Raw genomic sequence first — 18477 nt, forward strand, 5'->3', positions numbered from 1 at the left:
TCAATCTTTGTATGGACCACAGAGTTTCCAGCACTTGTTAAATGCTAATGTAGGACATAAAAAACTATGTGGGCACACAAGTTCACATTTCATAAAGACTTTTAATGAAGTAAAAGGTTGATGGCCAATACCCTAGACAAATATATAAGGTGTATTAGCAACTAATGATATTATATTAGAATGCCCTTCACACACACACACTCTGTGATACATTTCTCCTTAACACCAATGTGCATTTATTACAGGGCAGATTAATCTATATGTATTAGCTTCATAGTAAAGGTCAACAGAGCAAAGGCCCCAGTTATACACCTCCGAATAACCTGGTATGAATCAGGTTTGATTTCAGGGCATAGCCACAGGAAATGCAGCACCCCATGACAAATCTGCATTAAAAAAAGAATAAAAAAATAGATGTTTTTGAAAATATAATTTCTTCACAAAAGTAGTGCACCGGGCCTTTACTAGTCCTGTATTAGCAGACCGATATAGCCGTCTATAGCACGAACAAAAGTTATTTTTCAGCATCCCCTCCCCCCACCCAAACTACTACTGCGGCTATGTTTAAGGGGATCTAGGGGACTGGAGGTTACCACATCACAACACCCTCCTGTCAATCCCTTTCTATAACTCCCTGGCACCCTCCTCAGGCTCGGGGTAGGAAGCGCAGGTTGATGGGTTTGGACGGGATAAGCAGTGTTCTAGTCTTGGGCTCTGTGGTCGGGGCCCCATCCTCTGGCTGGATCTCATAATGCTGCATCAGCTGTCGAGGGGGGACAAGAATTCAAGTTCAAGGGTTTAGTGTTAATGAGCCACCTGGTTGTCTGACGTCTCTCTAGCCAGATAATCAGTTTACAACCATAACATTAAGTCTCTATAACGTCCCATGGCAACTGGGATAGTAAAAGCAGAATATGGCCCCACTCATAAAAATGGGGTTCGTCACACCTGTTGTAAGTTCCCACACACTCTTAGATTGCTTCTGGGGATTTACCATTAGCGAATCACCACAGATGATGGACGAAATCCAACAACAATCACCTCCAACAGTCTGTGGTAACATCATTTTGGCACTGATGGCTTTTTATTACTCAACACTTCCTTGGAAATCCCAATTAAATACTTGTCTTACTCACCCTGGAGAGGGCAAAGTACATCTCTAGCTCTGCCACTCTCTTGCCCACACAGGCTCTCACGCCCACCCCGAAGGGTATAGAGCTGTAGGGGTGGTGTTGGTACGACTCTGGATCCCCTCTCAGCCAACGCTCAGGCCTGAAACACTCTGCATCCACAAACTCCCCCTCGTCATGACTGGCAGCATAGTGACACAGATGGAACTGGGTCTGAGAGAGGGGAATAGGAAGTAGTAGACAGACAGGAAGTAGAGCGACTGACAGAATTTCATGGAAATTACAACTCATCCTTTGGGGAAGGAAATAGAGATTTTTTAAGTATTGACAAAGGTGAAAGAGAGAGATGTTGATATGTTTCTCTTCATCGCCTGCCCCTACCTTCTTTGGGAACCAGTAGTTGTCCACAACAACGTCATTGTCTACGGTTAGACGGCCATTCCCTGGAACTACAGGGTACATCCTGCAGAGAGAACAGCTTCAGCAACATGGGGAGCCTCTGTAGGAATGCCTTATATAAACCTTTGTGTGGCTAGGAATGTTCAGTATACCAGACCTGCCAACCCTTTAGAGTACCAGAAGCGCGCGGCAAATTGGAGATTCAACTCGCAAATTTAGTGCAAAGGCATTTTAGAAGCATTGCCTTTATTGCTAATACCGGACACTCATTATTTTTTTCATCGCACAGTCTTCTAAACTCCCCACTCCATTTAGTGATTATACTTTTGTAATGCTTTTTGTGACGTGGATCATAATCACAGTCTATCAGGTTGCGTGATCCTCGTCATGTTACGTGGAAAACACAACTAATGGGACGCAGAATTAAATGTATATCACACTCCAGTTACTGCGACCAGTTAGTTTTCGTATTTGCATTTAATTTCTTTCACTAGCAGATGCGAGTGAACTGCTGGCACTTTAGAGCCCACTGAATATCCATCTTATGTTCACTAACGTTAGCTTTAAACAATCAGTGTTAACCTTCCCACAACACACGGAGCTGAAAAGGGATTTGTCCATGTGTTTACGTACAGCTGACAGTCAGGAAACTCAGCATCACAACAAACAGGAGGGGCAGACACGGGGCAGCTACGTCCAATAATTATGTATTCATCTCCATGTCCGTTGACACAAACTCTGTACATGTCTGTGTGTTGCAGCTTGAGAATTGGGATGTCAGTGGATTTATTTTGATTAAAATGTAAAAAAATCAGGCCCTATTCATTACCTGCGTACACGGACAGAGAATTGCGTAGTTGGTATGCAAAATGCGTGCATGTTGGCTGGTCTGGTCGCATTGGTAATTGGTAAAGTTTTGATACACCTAAATACCGGAGAGTTGGCAATGGCAGGTTGTGATTCTGACCTAGATGGTGTTATTGAGCATTTGAATCATTCGAAAATCAAGGACACACAGGATAAATGGCTATGACCATATAGGAAGAGGTGGAGGGGGCCCATTTCCTTCTATAAGCCTGTCATCCAGGACCTCTATACCAGGCGGTGTCAAAGGAAGGCCCTAAAAATTGTCAAAAGACTCCAGCCACCCAAGTCATCAACTGTTCTCTCTGCTACCGCACAGCAAACGGTACCGGAGAGCTAAGTCTGGGAGCAAAAGGCTCCTGAACAGCTTCTAGCCCCAAGCCATAAGACTGCTAAATAGTTCACCATATAGCTACCTGGACTATCTGCATTGACCCTTTTTGACACATACTTACTCTAACACATACACACACTCACCCACAAATAAGATGTACACACAGGCACACATTTGCCACACACACACACACATCACATACGCTATTGCTTCCGTCTTATCTATCCTGTTGCCTGGTCACTTTACCCCTACCGATATGTACATCTCTACCTCATACCCCTGCACATTGACTCAGTATTGGTACCCCGTGTACATAGCCAAGTAAATATTACTCATTGTGTATATATATTCCTCGTGTTACAATGTTTTTTATTTATTATTACTAAAACATATATATTGTATTCTGCATTGTTGGGAAGGGCCGTAAGCATTTCACAGTTAGTTTACACCTATTCTTTACGAAGCATGTGACAATTCAAATTTGAACACACCATTCAGGTTATATAAGGACATTTCTGCCCCCACCCTCCCTCCTTACATAAACTGTCCAAAAAGCATGCCCCATGCCTCCACCTTGACTCTCTGCATTCCGGATGAAATGGCAACATGTTATCTCACTTATCAGTCATCATCAGTATAATTAGGGGGAAAAAAAGCAAGCACACAGGCAGACATACTCTTTGACCAGGCATGCTCAAAACAAGAGGCCAGTTGCAGGTCGCCGTGTGTGTGTGTGTGCATGTGCGTGTGTTCACCTCAGAACCTGCGTGTGTATACGTGTACATGCATCCGTGCCTACGTGCGTGTGTGTGTTCACCTCAGAGTCTCCTTGATGACAGCCTTCAGGTAGGGCATCCTGCTCAGGTCCTCTGATCTGGGCTGCAGTCTTCCGGGACACACAGACATAATCTCACGGTACAGCCTGTCCTGAGACGCAGCGTCGCGAGCCAACTGGTACAATGCCCACGACAAGGTGTTGGACGTCTGAGGCGAAAGGAGAAGGACGATAGAAAGAAAGAGGGGTTTACTTAAAGTGAAGTGATATGATATATACTGAACAAAAATCTGAACGCAACATGTAAAGTGTTGGTCCCATGTTTCATGAGTTGAAATAAAAGATGCCATAAATTGTCCATACTCACAAAAAGCTTATTTCTCTCAAATGTTGTGCACAAATTTGTTTAAATCCCTAGTGAGCATTTCTCCTTTGCCAAGATAATTCATCCACCTGACCGGTGTGGCATATCAAGAAGCTGATTAAACAACACGGTCATTACACAGGTGCACCTTGTGCTGGGGACAATAAAAGTCTGTTATAAAATGTGCAGTTTTGTCACACTACAATGCCACAGATGTCTCAAGTTTTGAAGGAGCGTGCAATTGGTATGCTGACTGCAGGAATGTCCACCAGAACTGTTGCCAGAGAATTGAATGTTCATTACTCTACCATAAGTGGTTTGATGATGTCAACGTTGTAAACAGAGTGCCCCATGGTGGCGGTGGGGTTATGGTATAAGCTGGCATAAGCTACGGACAACGAACACAACTGCATTTTAGCAATGGCAATTTGAATGCACAGAGATAGAGTGATGAGATCCTGAGGCCCACTGTCGTGCCATTCATCCGCTGCCATCACCTCATGTTTCAGCATGATAATGCACTGCCCCATGTTGCAAGGATCTGTACACAATTCCTGGAAGCTGAACATGTCCCAGTTCTTCCATGGCTTGCTTACTCACACCATTCACCCATTGAGCATGTTTGGGCTAATCTAAATCGACGTGTACGACAGCGTGTTCCAGTTAACGTCCATAACCAGCTACTTAGCACAGCAATTGAAGAGGAGTCAGATAACATTCCACAGCCTGATCAACTCTATGTGAAAGAGATGTGTCGCGCTGCATGAGGCAAATGGTGGTCACGCCAGATACTGACTGGTATCTGGCTTGACCACCTCCGAAACACGACCCTACCAAGCTGCACTGCTTCTTGACACACTGCTCGCTTAACCGCACCAATGTGTCGGAGGAAACACTGTACAACTGGCAACCGTGTCAGAGTACGTGCGCCCAGCCAGCCACAGGAGTTGCTAGAGCGCGATGGGACAAGGACATTCTGGCTGGTCAAACCCTCCCCTAACCCGGACGACGCTGGGACAATTATGCGTCGCCGGCTGCGTCACAGTCCGGGATCGAACCCAGATCTGTAGTGACGCCTCAAGCACTGCAGTGCCTTAGACCGCTGCGCCACTCGGGAGGCCCTACTTTTTCTTTTAAGGTATCTGTGAACAACAGATGCATATCTGTATTCCCAGTCATGTGAAATCCATAGATTCGGGCTTAATTAATTAATTAAATTTATTTAGTTATATGAACTGTAACTCTGTAATATCTTTAAAATTGTTGCATTTTAGATTTTTGTTCAGTATACTTTATCGTCCCTGAGGGGAAATTTGACTAGGACAATTAAAGTGCTGATGTTTCAAAAAAAAAAAATATGATTCAAAGTTGAGGGAGTGGTGGAGGCTGTATCAGAGACAAGTTATCAGTGATCATAAACATTTATTGATCATAAAAGCAGCAGAGGAAATTACTTTGGAGATCCCAGACAGCAGCAAGTGATGCTTGACAGAAACAAGACCAGACTGCACCAGGGAATGCAGCCAGGCAGGTCATGCAGTGTTTGCATGGTTATTGTGTATCTGTCTGTGGTTATGTGAGTGCATTTTGTACCCTCTAAAATAAATACAAAGTTACACCGCAAATACGTATATATGACTAAAGCAAATGGTTTCAGTGTTTATGGCCTGGGGAGAATTGTGTAATCTTAAAGCCAAAATACACCTCCACCCTACAAAAGCCTCCGACTCCATCACTTCCCCCATTCCCTAAGACATGTCCAGTAGGCACAAAACAGAAGAAAACATTTTGAAATGTAGAGGAAATAATATACATTTGCCAATGAGAAATTCACATGTTCGTTTTCCATTTCAAAAGGTTTGTTTACGGTGTACCCTACTGAACGTGACCCTGCTGTTATGTATGGCACCACCCTCCTCTCTGTATGACCTCCCATAACCCTCTCCTCTCACCGTGTCCACTCCGCCCAGCAACAGCTCTGTGATGCTGATGTACACCTCTCCCAGGGTCAGTTTATCACAGGACAGCAGGTAGGTGAGATACATCCCCTCCACCTGCTTCCCAGCCAGCACCTGGGCATCCATCTGCGCCAACTTATGGTCAATGAGATGCTGAGCTGAGGGTTTATGTAGAAATCATTGAACACACACATTCATGTAGGGAACGCACACAAACACACACAAAATGAGTCTCAATACTGAACATAGCTCAACAGTTAGTCTCCCTAGGCAGAGGGGTTGCCTCCCACATTAACAAAGTTCCCACATAGGTCTGCGATTTATGACACTTCTCAACGGTGCTTAGCGGCTGACAGTGGCTGACGTGCAAGTGACATGGGCAAGCTATTGTGCAATAGAAATAATAACTGTACACTTACATTGTGGAGGTGGAACCTACCATGTCTACTTTCCACCGACACATTGAAGTCCGCTTGTCGCTCAATAGAAGGAGCCCCTGACATTATTTACAAACATACCTACAGCCACCAGGTCGTCCCAGGCTTGGATAAATCGTTTCCAGAAGGGCAGGACGTTGCGTGTCCAGAGCGGGAGGAAGAGGACGGTCTCAGACAGGGTTAGCATGTCGTTGGCTGCAGCGATGAACTTCAGCGTGTCCTTAGGGATCTCCTCCTGCAGACAACCCAGCCGCGTCTCAAACAGGATGGAAGAGATCCCTGCAGGGACGGAGAGAACACAGTGAACAATGAGGACTACACAGAGCTGGTGGGGATTCTAGGTATCCGAGATGCCATCTCCTGCCGTTGTGCCCCTGAGCAAGGCACTTTACCTAAGCTGCTGAGTGTGGCAGACTCTGGCTTCCAACCCCACTGTGTGTGTGTGTTTCTGAAGGGGTTAAAATCATAAAAAATACTGAATAAACCAATGATATCACACCTTCAAAGCCAAACTTGTAGAGCTCTGTGGCGAGGTCTGGTACGGTGGTGTGGTCCTGACTGCGGAGGCGGAGCCTCTCAATACGCTGTAGCAGGTCCCCTACCACCTGGTGGATGACAGGCGCGTACGCAGATACCTCCGCTAGCTTCAGCATCTTGGGATTCAGGACACTACGGATACGGTCCCACTGTGGGCCTTTACTGTAGGAGAGGAGAGGAGGGGACAGGAGACAGACAGTGAATCTACAGTAGTTATTCAGAATAAAGGGGTGGAGGTATATCTACAGGTAACGGCCAAAATAAAGGAAAAACTTAAGTAAATGAAGGATACAAAGTATATTAAAAGCAGCTGCTTCCACATAGGTGTGGTTCCTGAGTTAAGTAAGCAATGAACATCTCAGATCTCAACCCAATTGAACACTTATGGAAGATTATAGAGCAGCACCTGAGACGGCGGTTTCCACCACCATCAACAAAACACCAAATGATTACATTTCTCATGGAATAATGGTGTCAAATCCCTCCAATAGAGTTCCAGACACTTGTAGAATCTATGCCAAGGCGCATTCAAGCTTTTCTGGCGACTAGTGGTGGCCCAATGCCCCGTTAAGACGCTATGTTGGCGTTTCCTTTATTTTGGCAGTTACCTGTAGGTTAGATTGATAATGTTGGAGGTGGAGGTACTACTGAAACAAGTTTACCTGTACGAGTTAGGGTTTGCTCAAACCAGACCAACATTGCTTTTACCCAAGGCAATGATTTATTACCAATAACTGTCATAGTGTATCTTTGAAGCATAGTGTGTAAGCAATGTTCCCTCTAAGCTGCGTACCTCCTCCAGGATGCCGCGCAGAAGAAATGCCATGCAGAGACGCAAGAGATTGAACTTCACTGAGTTCGCCGTATTAGTTTGCACTATATAGATAACTTTTTTTCTGTGATCTAATTAAAATTATAAACTGGGAGGTTCAAGCCCTGAATGCTGATTGGCTGACAGCCGTGGTATATCAGACCGTATATAATTACAGTGGTAACCAGTTTATAATAGCAATAAGGCACCTCAGGGGTTTGTGGTATATGGCCAATATACCATGGCTAAAGGCTGTATCCAGGCACTCTGTGTTGTGCCCAAGAACAGCCTTTAGCCGTGGTATATTGGCCATATACCACAGCCCCTCATGCCTTACTGCTTAACTACATCAGGTCCTTTTAAATGCAACAAAACAAATCTAACTTTGCAAGATTGAGTCTGTGATTTAGTTGTAGGGAGAGCCAGTGTGCAGCAGAGTATAATTCTTTTGGTGGGGTTAGCCCATGAGCGGTCTTTCAATCACCCGCGAGTGAATGCGCTTTTCAGCTCAGTTCAGAGCACGCATGTGCACATTTGTTGATATTCTTTGCTAGTTAGCGAGTTATCTGCCCGGTTATTGATCATTATAAACTGACTGGTTCGAGCCCTGAATTCTGATTGGCTGACAGGCGTGGTATATCAGACCGTATACCATGAGTATGATAAAACATTTATTTTTACTGCTCTAATTACGTTGGTAACCAGTTTATAATAGCAGTAAGGCACCTCAGAGGTTGTGGTATATGGCCAATATACCACGACTAAAGGCTGTATCCAGGCACTCCACGTTGTGTCGTGAAAAATAACATCCCTTAGCCGTGGTATATTGGCCATATACCACAACCCCCGAGGTGCCTTATTGCTTAAATATAGGTCAGCAGTGGGGAGTTACTGCTTCCTACAAGAGCACAAAACGTGTAGGCCACATTTCAATCTCTCTTTGAAAAGCTAATCAGCTTAAAAGCTTACATCTTAATTAAAGGGGCAGTGTTGTATTTTGAGACACGCTTGCATATCCTACATTGTCTAAGTCTCTGTATGGTAATAATAATAATAAATTGTATTTTGTAAAGTGGTTTCTTGCATCATACAATACAATGTACTGTCACCCTGGTGTCACAGACCAAGTAAAACATTATTAATATCAAGCGTTTCATAATGTAAAAACGTTATTAAACATTTAATGCAATATAGGCCTGCATTGAACATCACATATATGTTACTGTAGGCTATATCACAGAAATCAAAAGCTATTTCCATGTGAAAATATTATGGGATTTGCGCCATTGGTTTTGTTGGTAGGCCTACATTATGCTCAAATTGCCACAATCGCCTATTAGCTACTGTCTAAAACTGTAATGGCACAGCCGCAGTGTTTACTGTAAACATGTGCCGGAAGTTGCACAGAATTCTCACAACATTAAAGTTTCCGCTCACGAGCAAATATTTCCTCAGTGCCCCCAAAAATTAGGGAACAGTGGGTGTAAGTAAGTATTATCCATTCCCTTTCCTACACCAAATCTAGGAGTAGTCCTTGATGTGGTTCATCGGCCACTCACTCCACATGGAGTCCATAGGCCTGTCCCCTCATATCGCGGTACTCTTTCCAGTGTGGCAGCTCTGTCCGGACCGGGTAGCGGCCCTCCTGACGGATCACCTGGGATATAAGCTCTGGAGACGCCACGTTCACCACATCAAACGGGCCGAACCGCGAGCGCCAGATGGGCCCGTACAGTTTCTTGTGCTCAACCTGGGTTGGGGGAAAAGAGAAGATATTTGATTCTGGAAATGTACACAAAGATGTTGGAAATGCACAGTGAGACAGTCCTATATAATTATATTTAATATGAATTAATGATTCACAAAATATACACCGAGTATACAAAACATTAGGAACACCTGCTCTTTCCATGACAGACTGATCAGATAAGTCCAGGTGAAAACTATGATCCCTTATTGATGTTACCTGTTAAATCCACTTCGATCAGTGTAGATGAAGGGAAGATGACAAGTTAAAAACAGATTTTTAAGCCTTGAGACATATGTATGTGTGCCATTCAGAGGGTGAATGGGCAAGACAAAAGACTTAAGCGCCTTTGAACGGGGTATTGTAGTAGGTGCCAGTTGCACTGGTTTGAGTGTGTCAAGAACTGCAACGCTGCTGTGTTTTTCACTCTCAACAGTTTCCTGTGTGTATCAAGAATGGTCCACCACCCAAAGGACATCCAGCCAACTTGACCTATCTGTGGGAATCATTGGAGTCAACGTGGGCCAGCATCCCCGTGGAATGCTTTTGACACCTTGTAGTCCATGCCCTGACAAATTGAGGCTGTTCTGAGGGGAAAAGGGGGTGGACGCAATATTAGGAAGGTGCTCTTAATGTTTTGTACACAGTGTATATTTATTTAAAATAACAGTATATAAACTACGTATTAACCTAATTAGTCAAACCCTGAATCCAGGTGCATAACTTTGGGGGTCATGATCCCTTTGGGGGTCAATATCAGAGCCAATTTGACCTCCTAAATAATACGTTATGATACATTTGATGGATGTGAAATGATTTAACCACCTTAGGTACTGGCTTTCTACACAGTACTACTAAATTCCAAATGTTATGACTGGATCACCCCTGGTAAATTCATAAGTACAAATAAGAATTATAGAAAATGATATTTTTCAAATTGAGAAAGTTTCTATTGCGAAGTGACATCTCGCATGTGAGCCCTATTTCTCAAAATGACTGATAATTTGTGGCATTGTGGGAGGAAAGCACTCATGTTAATACAACCTAATAATCACCCTGAGAATACTTCCAGAACCACCTTAATCTTTTATTTCAATTAAGAAAATCTACAAATAAATTGGCCTACCCTAGTCTATATTGATATACATACAGGTACAGTTGAAGTCGGCGGTTTACATACACTTAGGTTGGAGTCATTAAAACTCATTTTTCAACCACTCTGCAAATTTCTTGTTAACAAACTATAGTTTTGGAAAGTACTACGAAGTACTACAAAGTACCAGGAACGAGATTAGAACCTCGGGACCTAACTGAACGATAATTTATAGCGAATGTTCTGGCTAAGGGATACTCCTTTCTCAAGAAAAATTATTTCTTTGTGAACAGTTCCTAAGATATGTGGTTCGTCATGTAAGTTGAGAGGGGTGTATCTTGAGAGGGGTGTTGAGAGGGGTGTATCACAGCATCATGTTGTGGGGGTGCTTTGCTGCAGGAGGGACTGGTGCACTTCACAAAATAGATGGCATCATGAGGGAGGAAAATTGTGGATATATTGAAGCAACATCTCAAGACATCAGTCAGGAAGTGAAAGCTTGGTCGCAAATGGGTCTTCCAAATGGACAATGACCCCAAGCATACTTCCAAAGTTGTGGCAAAATGGCTTAAGGACAACACAGTCAAGGTATTGGAGTGGCCATCACAAAGCCCTGACCTCAATCCTATGGGAAATGTGTGGGCAGAACTGAAAAAGCGTGTGCGAGCAAGGAGGCCTAGAAACCTGACTCAGTTACACCAGCTCTGTCAGGAGGAATGGGCCACAATTCACCCAATTTATTGTGTGAAGCTTGTGGAAGGCTACCCAAAACGTTTCACCCAAGTTAAACAATTTAAAGGCAATGCTACCAAATACTAATTGAGTGTATGTAAACTTCTGACCCACTGGGAATGTGATGAAAGGAATAAAAGCTGAAATAAATCATTTTCTCTACTATTATTCTGACATTTCACATTCTGAAAATAAAGTGGTGATCCTAACTGACCTAAGACAGGGAATTTTTACTAGGATTAAATGTCAGGAATTGTGAAAAACTGTGTTTAAATGTATTTGGCTAAGGTGTATGTAAACTTCTAACTTCAACTGTACATGTGACATTGCACAGCAGTAAACTTGTCTATTTCACCATTGTTATTTTCTTCTTGATTTCAATAGGTAAGGGAAACCAGGTACTGGTGTTTATGTACTGTTTTTTGATTGAGTAAAAGGTATTCTTATACCATATTTTTGTGCAACAATAGTATACATTCATTCAATTGGCGGAGGTGAGACTGAAAAAGAGAGCACTGGTTGAGAGAGTGCTGCAGTTCTCAATTGTGATCATGGTCACAGCTCTATTGAAAACGTATCATTCTACACATTTAATGTCCGTTTCATTGTGGACTTTTCCCTGAAATTAGATGTTGGCCTACCTGCATCTAGCTCAGCAAACCATGTCAAAATTGAATTGTAATTATAAACCCAGATTTTAGTCAGTAGCCTATGCCTATTGAAATAAATCAATCTCGCAAATAGGCCATTTATAACGGTTTGTAGTCTTAACATCTGCCACAAAATAACGGCAGACCATGTACCACATGAATGACCAAAAACATAATTATGTTCTAATTACGTTGGTCACCAGTTTATAGAAATTAGGCACCTCGGGGGTTTGTGGTACATACCACACCTCGGGCATTATTGTTTAATCATAGCAGTCGTCAAATCAAGTTACATCGGCATCATTTGAGGGAAAATGATCTGGATAGTTCAATAAGAGCGATTTAGCTCTTCTCTTGCAACATTCTTAAACTCACTTTAATTATAATTGTGATGGAAAATCGAATTTAGCTTCTTAGTCTACGTCGTTAAAAATGACGTCGATATAATTTATTTCGCTCCATAACGTGCACTCACTACACGTACGCAGCTAGCCATACTTGGATGAAAGAGTAGAAGAAATTAAGCGAGGCACTGTGGGATTAATTTTTACCTGCATCGCATGGCTCTTATCTGCATATCCCTTCACGAACAGCCAATACACCGTCGTGGCCAAACTAGGACCATGTAGATCGTCTATTGTTTTGCACTTCTTCGGAGTTGTTTCTATCGTTGTCTGCAATTTTTGTCCTAAGTGTCTGCTGACTCCGGACATGAACCTCCGTTCACCAGACACAAAGTCGTCCAGCGCCACTGACAGTTTCTGGCCGTGGTAAACTGTGAGTCGGAGCGGCCTGGTCACCGCCGCAGGGCTACACATGTTGAGTGGAGCACATAAAAGTTAATTCTACCATCTGTGGCTTTTTAGTACAGTTTGCCCTGCAGCACATTGGGACTCGCCCATAAATTTCACATTTCAACGTCACATGCACAAGTACAGTGAAATGCCTTTCTTGCGAACTCAAAACCCAACAATGCAGTTGTCAATAACTATGTAATACTAAAAATAACGTTAAATCAAAACACGAGATATAAAAACAAGAACACGATAAAGCAAGCATACTACAATATATACAGGATCAGTTCCAGTGCCATATTTAAAAATGTGCAGGGATACTGGATCTATAGAGGTAGATATGAATAGGGGTAAGGTGACTAGCCATCAGGATATATAATAAACAGAGTAGCAGCAGGGTATATGATGATGTGATGTGGGTGTGTTTAGAGTCCGTATAAATGTATGTGCATATGTGTTTGTGAGCAAATTATGGAGTGAGTGTTTGTGTGCAGTAGTGTGTAAGGCCCTGTAAGTGTGCAGAGACAACTCAACTCAGTCTGTGTAGCCATTTAGTTAGCGGTCTTATGACATGGGAATAGAAGCTGTTCAGGAGCCTGTTGGTGTCAGACTTTATGCACTGGTACTGCTTGCCGTGCAGAAGCAGAGAGAACAAATAGTCTATGGCTTGGGTGGTTGGAGTCTTGAATGATTTTCCGGGCCTGATATAGAGTTCCTGGATGGCAGGGAGCATGGCCCGTGTGATGTACTAGGCTGTCCGCACCACCCTCTGTAGCACCATGGCCGGTGCTATTGGCATACCAAGCAGTGATGCAGCTAGTCAAGATGCTCTCAATGTTACAGCTGTAAAACTTTGAGGATTTGAGTGTCCATGACAGATCTTCTCAACCTTCTGAGGGGAAAGAGGCGCTGACGTGCCTCCTTCGCGACTGTGCGCGGACCATTTTAAGTTGACACTGAGGAACTTGAAGCTTTTGACCCACTCCACTGCAGTTCCGTCGATGTGGATGGGAGCGTGCTCATCCCCCCTCCGTGTCCTGTAGTCCGCGATCAGCTTCTTGGTCTTACTGACATTGAGGGAGAAGTTGCTCCGGCCCCTCACTGCCAGGTCTCTGACCTCATCCTTGTAGGCCGTCTCATTGTCGCCAGTGATCAGGCTTACCCCCGTCGTGTCGCAAACTTGGTGTTAGTCGTGGGTGAACAGGGAGTACAGGAGGGGACTAAGCACATACCTCTGTGTGGCCCCTTGTGTTGAGGGTCAGCAAGGCAGAGGTGATGTTGCCTACCCTCACCACCTGGGGTCAGCCCATCATGAAGTCCAGGATCCAGTTGCAGAGGGAGGTGTTCAGTCTCAGGGTCCTAAGCTTGGTGACGAGCTTAGACGGACAATGGTGCTGAACGCAGAGCTGTAGTCAATGAACAGCATTCTCACCATAGGTATTGGTCTTATCTAGGTGGCTCAGGGCATTGTGAGACTCACAGACCTTTGTGGCGGATGAATCCGAATTAGTTAGATAAATAAGATGTTTTATTTACATAATATGCTTATGTGAGATACTTGTCATTAGAATGTATCCTTTTGGACTATAGTGTTGGCAGTTGCACTTTTCCCTGAGCTGGGGCTCAGTCACTTGGAGCCCAGAGAGGGGAGAGGTCAGGCTTGTCTTTCACATGTCCCTGGTGCTATGCAGAATATCAGAAAGGGAAGAGGACAGGATGGAACATTGTCTTCATCTGTGAATGTATCTGTTAAACCATGTGAAGGGATGGCGTGATTAAGGGGGAACCAATTACTTGTCTCTACAATGTCTGTGCGCAAGTCACTCCCCTCAGTGAGCTTGTCCAGGAGTGGGGTCAAGAGGGGGTTTACTTGAGATGGGAGTATCTAGAGTTGACAATTGATATATGCCATTGGATGAGTTGGTGTTTTTGTACTATGAAGTACCAGGAACGAGATTAGAACCTCCTCTTAGAGACCAAACTGAACGATAATTTATAGCGAATGCTATCTGGCTATGGGATACTCCTCTCTCAAGTAAAAGTCTTTCTTTGTGAACTGTTCTTTGTGGTTTGTCATGTAAGTTGAGAGGGGTATATCTTGGCTATAAAATATCTTTGTATTCTACTGTAGAGACTCTTGGGATTCATTATAGACACTGAATTGATCTGAGAGTCAAAGGGCTATTGTAAAGCTCACATTATTAAAGATGAAGTTTAAGTATAACTGACTGGTGTGTGGTTTGTAACTCTCCTCATTTGGTAATACAGGAAATTGCCACAACACCCGTCACTAAATGTGTTTCACAAACTCGGTCCCACATTTTGTTTTTTGCCCTAGCACTACACAGCAGATTCAAATAATCAAAGCTTAAAGGAGTTAATTATTTGAATCAGCTGTGTAGTGCTAGGGCAAAAAAAAAAAAACATGCACCCCCTGAGGTCCCCAGGAGTTTGGGAAACACTGCTAATAGCTCATACACTTCACATGGAGCCAAGAAATCACAAGACAACAATAGTTTGATAAATTACAGTGCAAATTATCAAGTTTCACGGTTGTCCATTAGCAGAAAAACTGCTTATACTTGTCTGTCAACAACATGCGTGTCCTAAAAGGCTCGCATGATGCAATCAGACCTGTAGTAGGCCTGTCACTGCCTTTACAAAATAATATATTGTGCTCACAAATCACAATACAAGTTAAATACATTTGTTTGGTAAAAAAATGAAAAGTAAATCTTAGAAAAACAGGTGAAATAAATATATTTTATTATTTTCATTGTCATCATAATTATTAACACATCAAAGTGCCAACAGACTGACAGTCTCCCAACCCTTTTCCATCAAGATGTCTCCTCTCTTCAGCATTCATTTAGAGGAGTCAATAGGCCTTAGCCTGGTCCCAGATCTATTCTTGTTTACTCCATTGCTGTCATTTGACAAGCCAAACAATGAGTGACATGGGATTAGCATGATGGCACAAACAGACTGGCACTCAGGCTAAAACCAATGGGCCTCCCACCACCATTGTACCTCTCTCAGGATCCAACCATGCATAAAATCTTCCATTTAAAAATAAAAAATATATATTAAAAAAATTATGCATACCACTGATATACAGTTCTGATATAAACAGGCTTATTGGTCACAAACCAAATGGAATTATAAACATGGCTTCTTTTACAATACACAGAAAACAAATGTGAGGGATATAAGTGTAATCTTTCTTTTTAAAAAAGGGGCACATTTTTCAAATGTATACATTTGTACATTTTTTTTTTCTTCAACTATATTTTTTTACAGTCCGAATGCGCAAGGCATTTTGGGCACCCCCAGTGTCCTTTGAGCACAAATTGCAGTACACACAGTCAAGCACACACACACACACACGCGATTGAAATGCTTACAGCACCCTGGAGTGGTAGCAGTTGCTTATAAAAGCACATTTTGGACCATATTGGTATAGTTTGTCTGTATCTTGTTGCTTTTCAAGAAGAAGCAGGGGAATATCATATGTATTTCAGTTCACTGCCTATTACTTTAAGTCTTTCCCGAATCCCAAACCCACCTGTCCAATCCTCTCAGATCTACACAAGTAAAGAGCAGGGGCCAGGGATTGACTGGTTTGAGATTCAGGCCTCGTCTACCATTCACTACTATCACTAACTAACAGTCCCTCTGAGTGGGGATGTGAAATTAAACCAAATGGAGGACAGCCACCCAGTCGGTGTTCAGTTTGAATAGACTTCTCATTTCAACAGGGGAGTGTTAATCCATAATGGTGAATGAGGCCACCTGGTGGCGAGAATGAAACATTACATTCCTGACTAAGATCCTTGTGCAACACAACCAGACATTCACATACAACACGCACACACATCCGCTCACACCCACATACACAGAAGCAAAAGTATTACAATCAGTGTAAAAAATCTGAAGTCTTAAAAAATGTGCAAAAAAGGTCATCGCTAACAGAAACAACACAAGACAGTCTATGCTCAACAGAGTAGAAGTCCGTCATCCAATGAGTAACCTTGAAGAAGCGAGCGGTAGAGAACGCATTATGTACCAGTTTTAAATAGTGCATATGGCGTCATTATTTATGTTGACAGTTGATCTCAGCGAGTCCCAGTGCCAATGGAAATGTTCTGTTTCATTTTTACAGGCAATGCAGGAGGATAAGGAAGGGGTCTAACTTCTTGGGGACCAGCTTAGCTGATGATAACACGCACGGTCGCTATTTTGCTTCTCAGACTAAAAGCAAACCGAGTCCAGAACAGTTGAGTCAATGACAATTATTTTTCTTAACCAGCTTAACAAGCACTCCTTCAGCGGGCGAGAGAGACCGGATTTAGTACCTATGGTTGAGGGGGAGTTAATGCCTAGGTGATAGGAGAAATGCTCAATCATATTTCAGGCTAGTTGATCAGTAGGTTTCCTGAACTCCTCACACAAAAGAGCTTGTGTTTCCATACCGTGAGTACATAGGTACCATAGGGGTTAGCTTACAGGCAATGACAACACCACCCCCTGGAGTCAAATAGACAGCCACTTCCATCACTAATTTAAAAAAAGAATGACATCGTCATCCAACACCTATCCTACTGCATCTAGAAAATAAAGGTAAAATATATGACATTCACTGTGCCAAGCAGCACAAAACAGTTAGCACTGCTGTGATTTTAGATAAGTCTACTTGTTAGTAATGTTGAGGTGTGGCTGAGTACAGCACTGAAACCAGGGATTGAGTATTCTCATGCAAACAATTTCAGGTACTCGAGTACAAGCACAAAACAGGGCTGCTGGCGGAACCATCTTGCGGTATGCTATCGATTGCTTCAATTCCTGTTTTTTTACGATATATTTTCAGTGCACTTGACACACTCCAAACAATAAAACACATATTAGAGTTTGAAATGTTGTCATTTGAACCTGCTAAATAGTTGCATTTGCAAATTTCCAATGCAAATCTAGAATTGAGTACTCGAGCCCGCCCCCAACTGAAACATAGTGAAAACTGCTCTGGTGTGTGTGCGCATGCTAAAGGAGTGTTTGAGAGGAGCAGTGTGTGAGACATGACACAGCATATACTACTACAACATACCAGTACTTTATTTCGCAAGGCATTGTAGGGCAAGAGGGCATAATAGTACCAGATGGTGTCCAACACTGTGGAGTATAACTGAGTATTCACCAGTACTGTCGAGTATTGATATTGGCATAATTGCAGAGCTTTTTGCTGAGTACTGTTCAGTGCAGTAGTATCTTAGTCAAGATGTAAACTGGCTATCATAGAGAGTGCTTCAGCACAAAGCAGTACCTGATAACATACAGTATGCCTACAACTGAGTAACAAGCATCCTAATTGGCTAGCGGTTCTCCACTCTTCCTGTTTTAAAACGCCATAATGTACCTTTGACCAATCAACTAAGGCCTGCCTAAACTTTAGGCAATCAACTGGCCTCATAGTACCACACGGCCAATCACAGAGTTCAGATACATTTCTGTTAAGAACTGAAGCACCAAACCCATTATGATGAGCACTCTAGGTTTCTGCTTTGGTGTGTCTCGATTGTATCTGATCTGGGGTCAGTAAGAGACCTATGACCCCTGGTGAAGAGAAGGCAGAGAACATGTGCCAACAACACTTGGATATGATCCGAACCGTAAATAGGCTGGTACTCGTCTGATGCATACTGAAAACGTTTCAACTACGGTACACATGTTCCTACACGGCTAAAAAAAAAGGCACACGGCAAAGAACAAAAGGCTGGGAGGGGATTTGACAACAGACCCTGACAGACAGGCGACCTGACTGACACAGCAGACAAGACAGGCGGACACTCATAATTGTC

The 18477-nt window shown here is 43.1% G+C and overlaps 1 protein-coding gene across 1 annotated transcript; it reads right to left on the reverse strand.

Annotated features, from left to right (window-relative positions):
- Positions 1-81: 81 nt before the first annotated feature.
- On the reverse strand, positions 82-12786 carry LOC129840718 (sterol 26-hydroxylase, mitochondrial-like). Its single transcript, XM_055908834.1, has 9 exons — positions 12383-12786; positions 9169-9359; positions 6761-6960; positions 6343-6540; positions 5819-5982; positions 3545-3711; positions 1512-1593; positions 1137-1343; positions 82-763 (listed from the first exon to the last, which is right to left on the reverse strand). The coding sequence occupies exons 1-9, from the start codon at positions 12647-12649 to the stop codon at positions 647-649; spliced, it is 1593 nt and encodes a 530-aa protein (XP_055764809.1). The 5' UTR covers positions 12650-12786; the 3' UTR covers positions 82-646.
- Between the last annotated feature and the right edge of the window lie 5691 nt (positions 12787-18477).

This window comes from Salvelinus fontinalis, chromosome 41, assembly GCF_029448725.1.
Source record: "Salvelinus fontinalis isolate EN_2023a chromosome 41, ASM2944872v1, whole genome shotgun sequence".
Lineage (NCBI taxonomy): Eukaryota > Metazoa > Chordata > Actinopteri > Salmoniformes > Salmonidae > Salvelinus > Salvelinus fontinalis.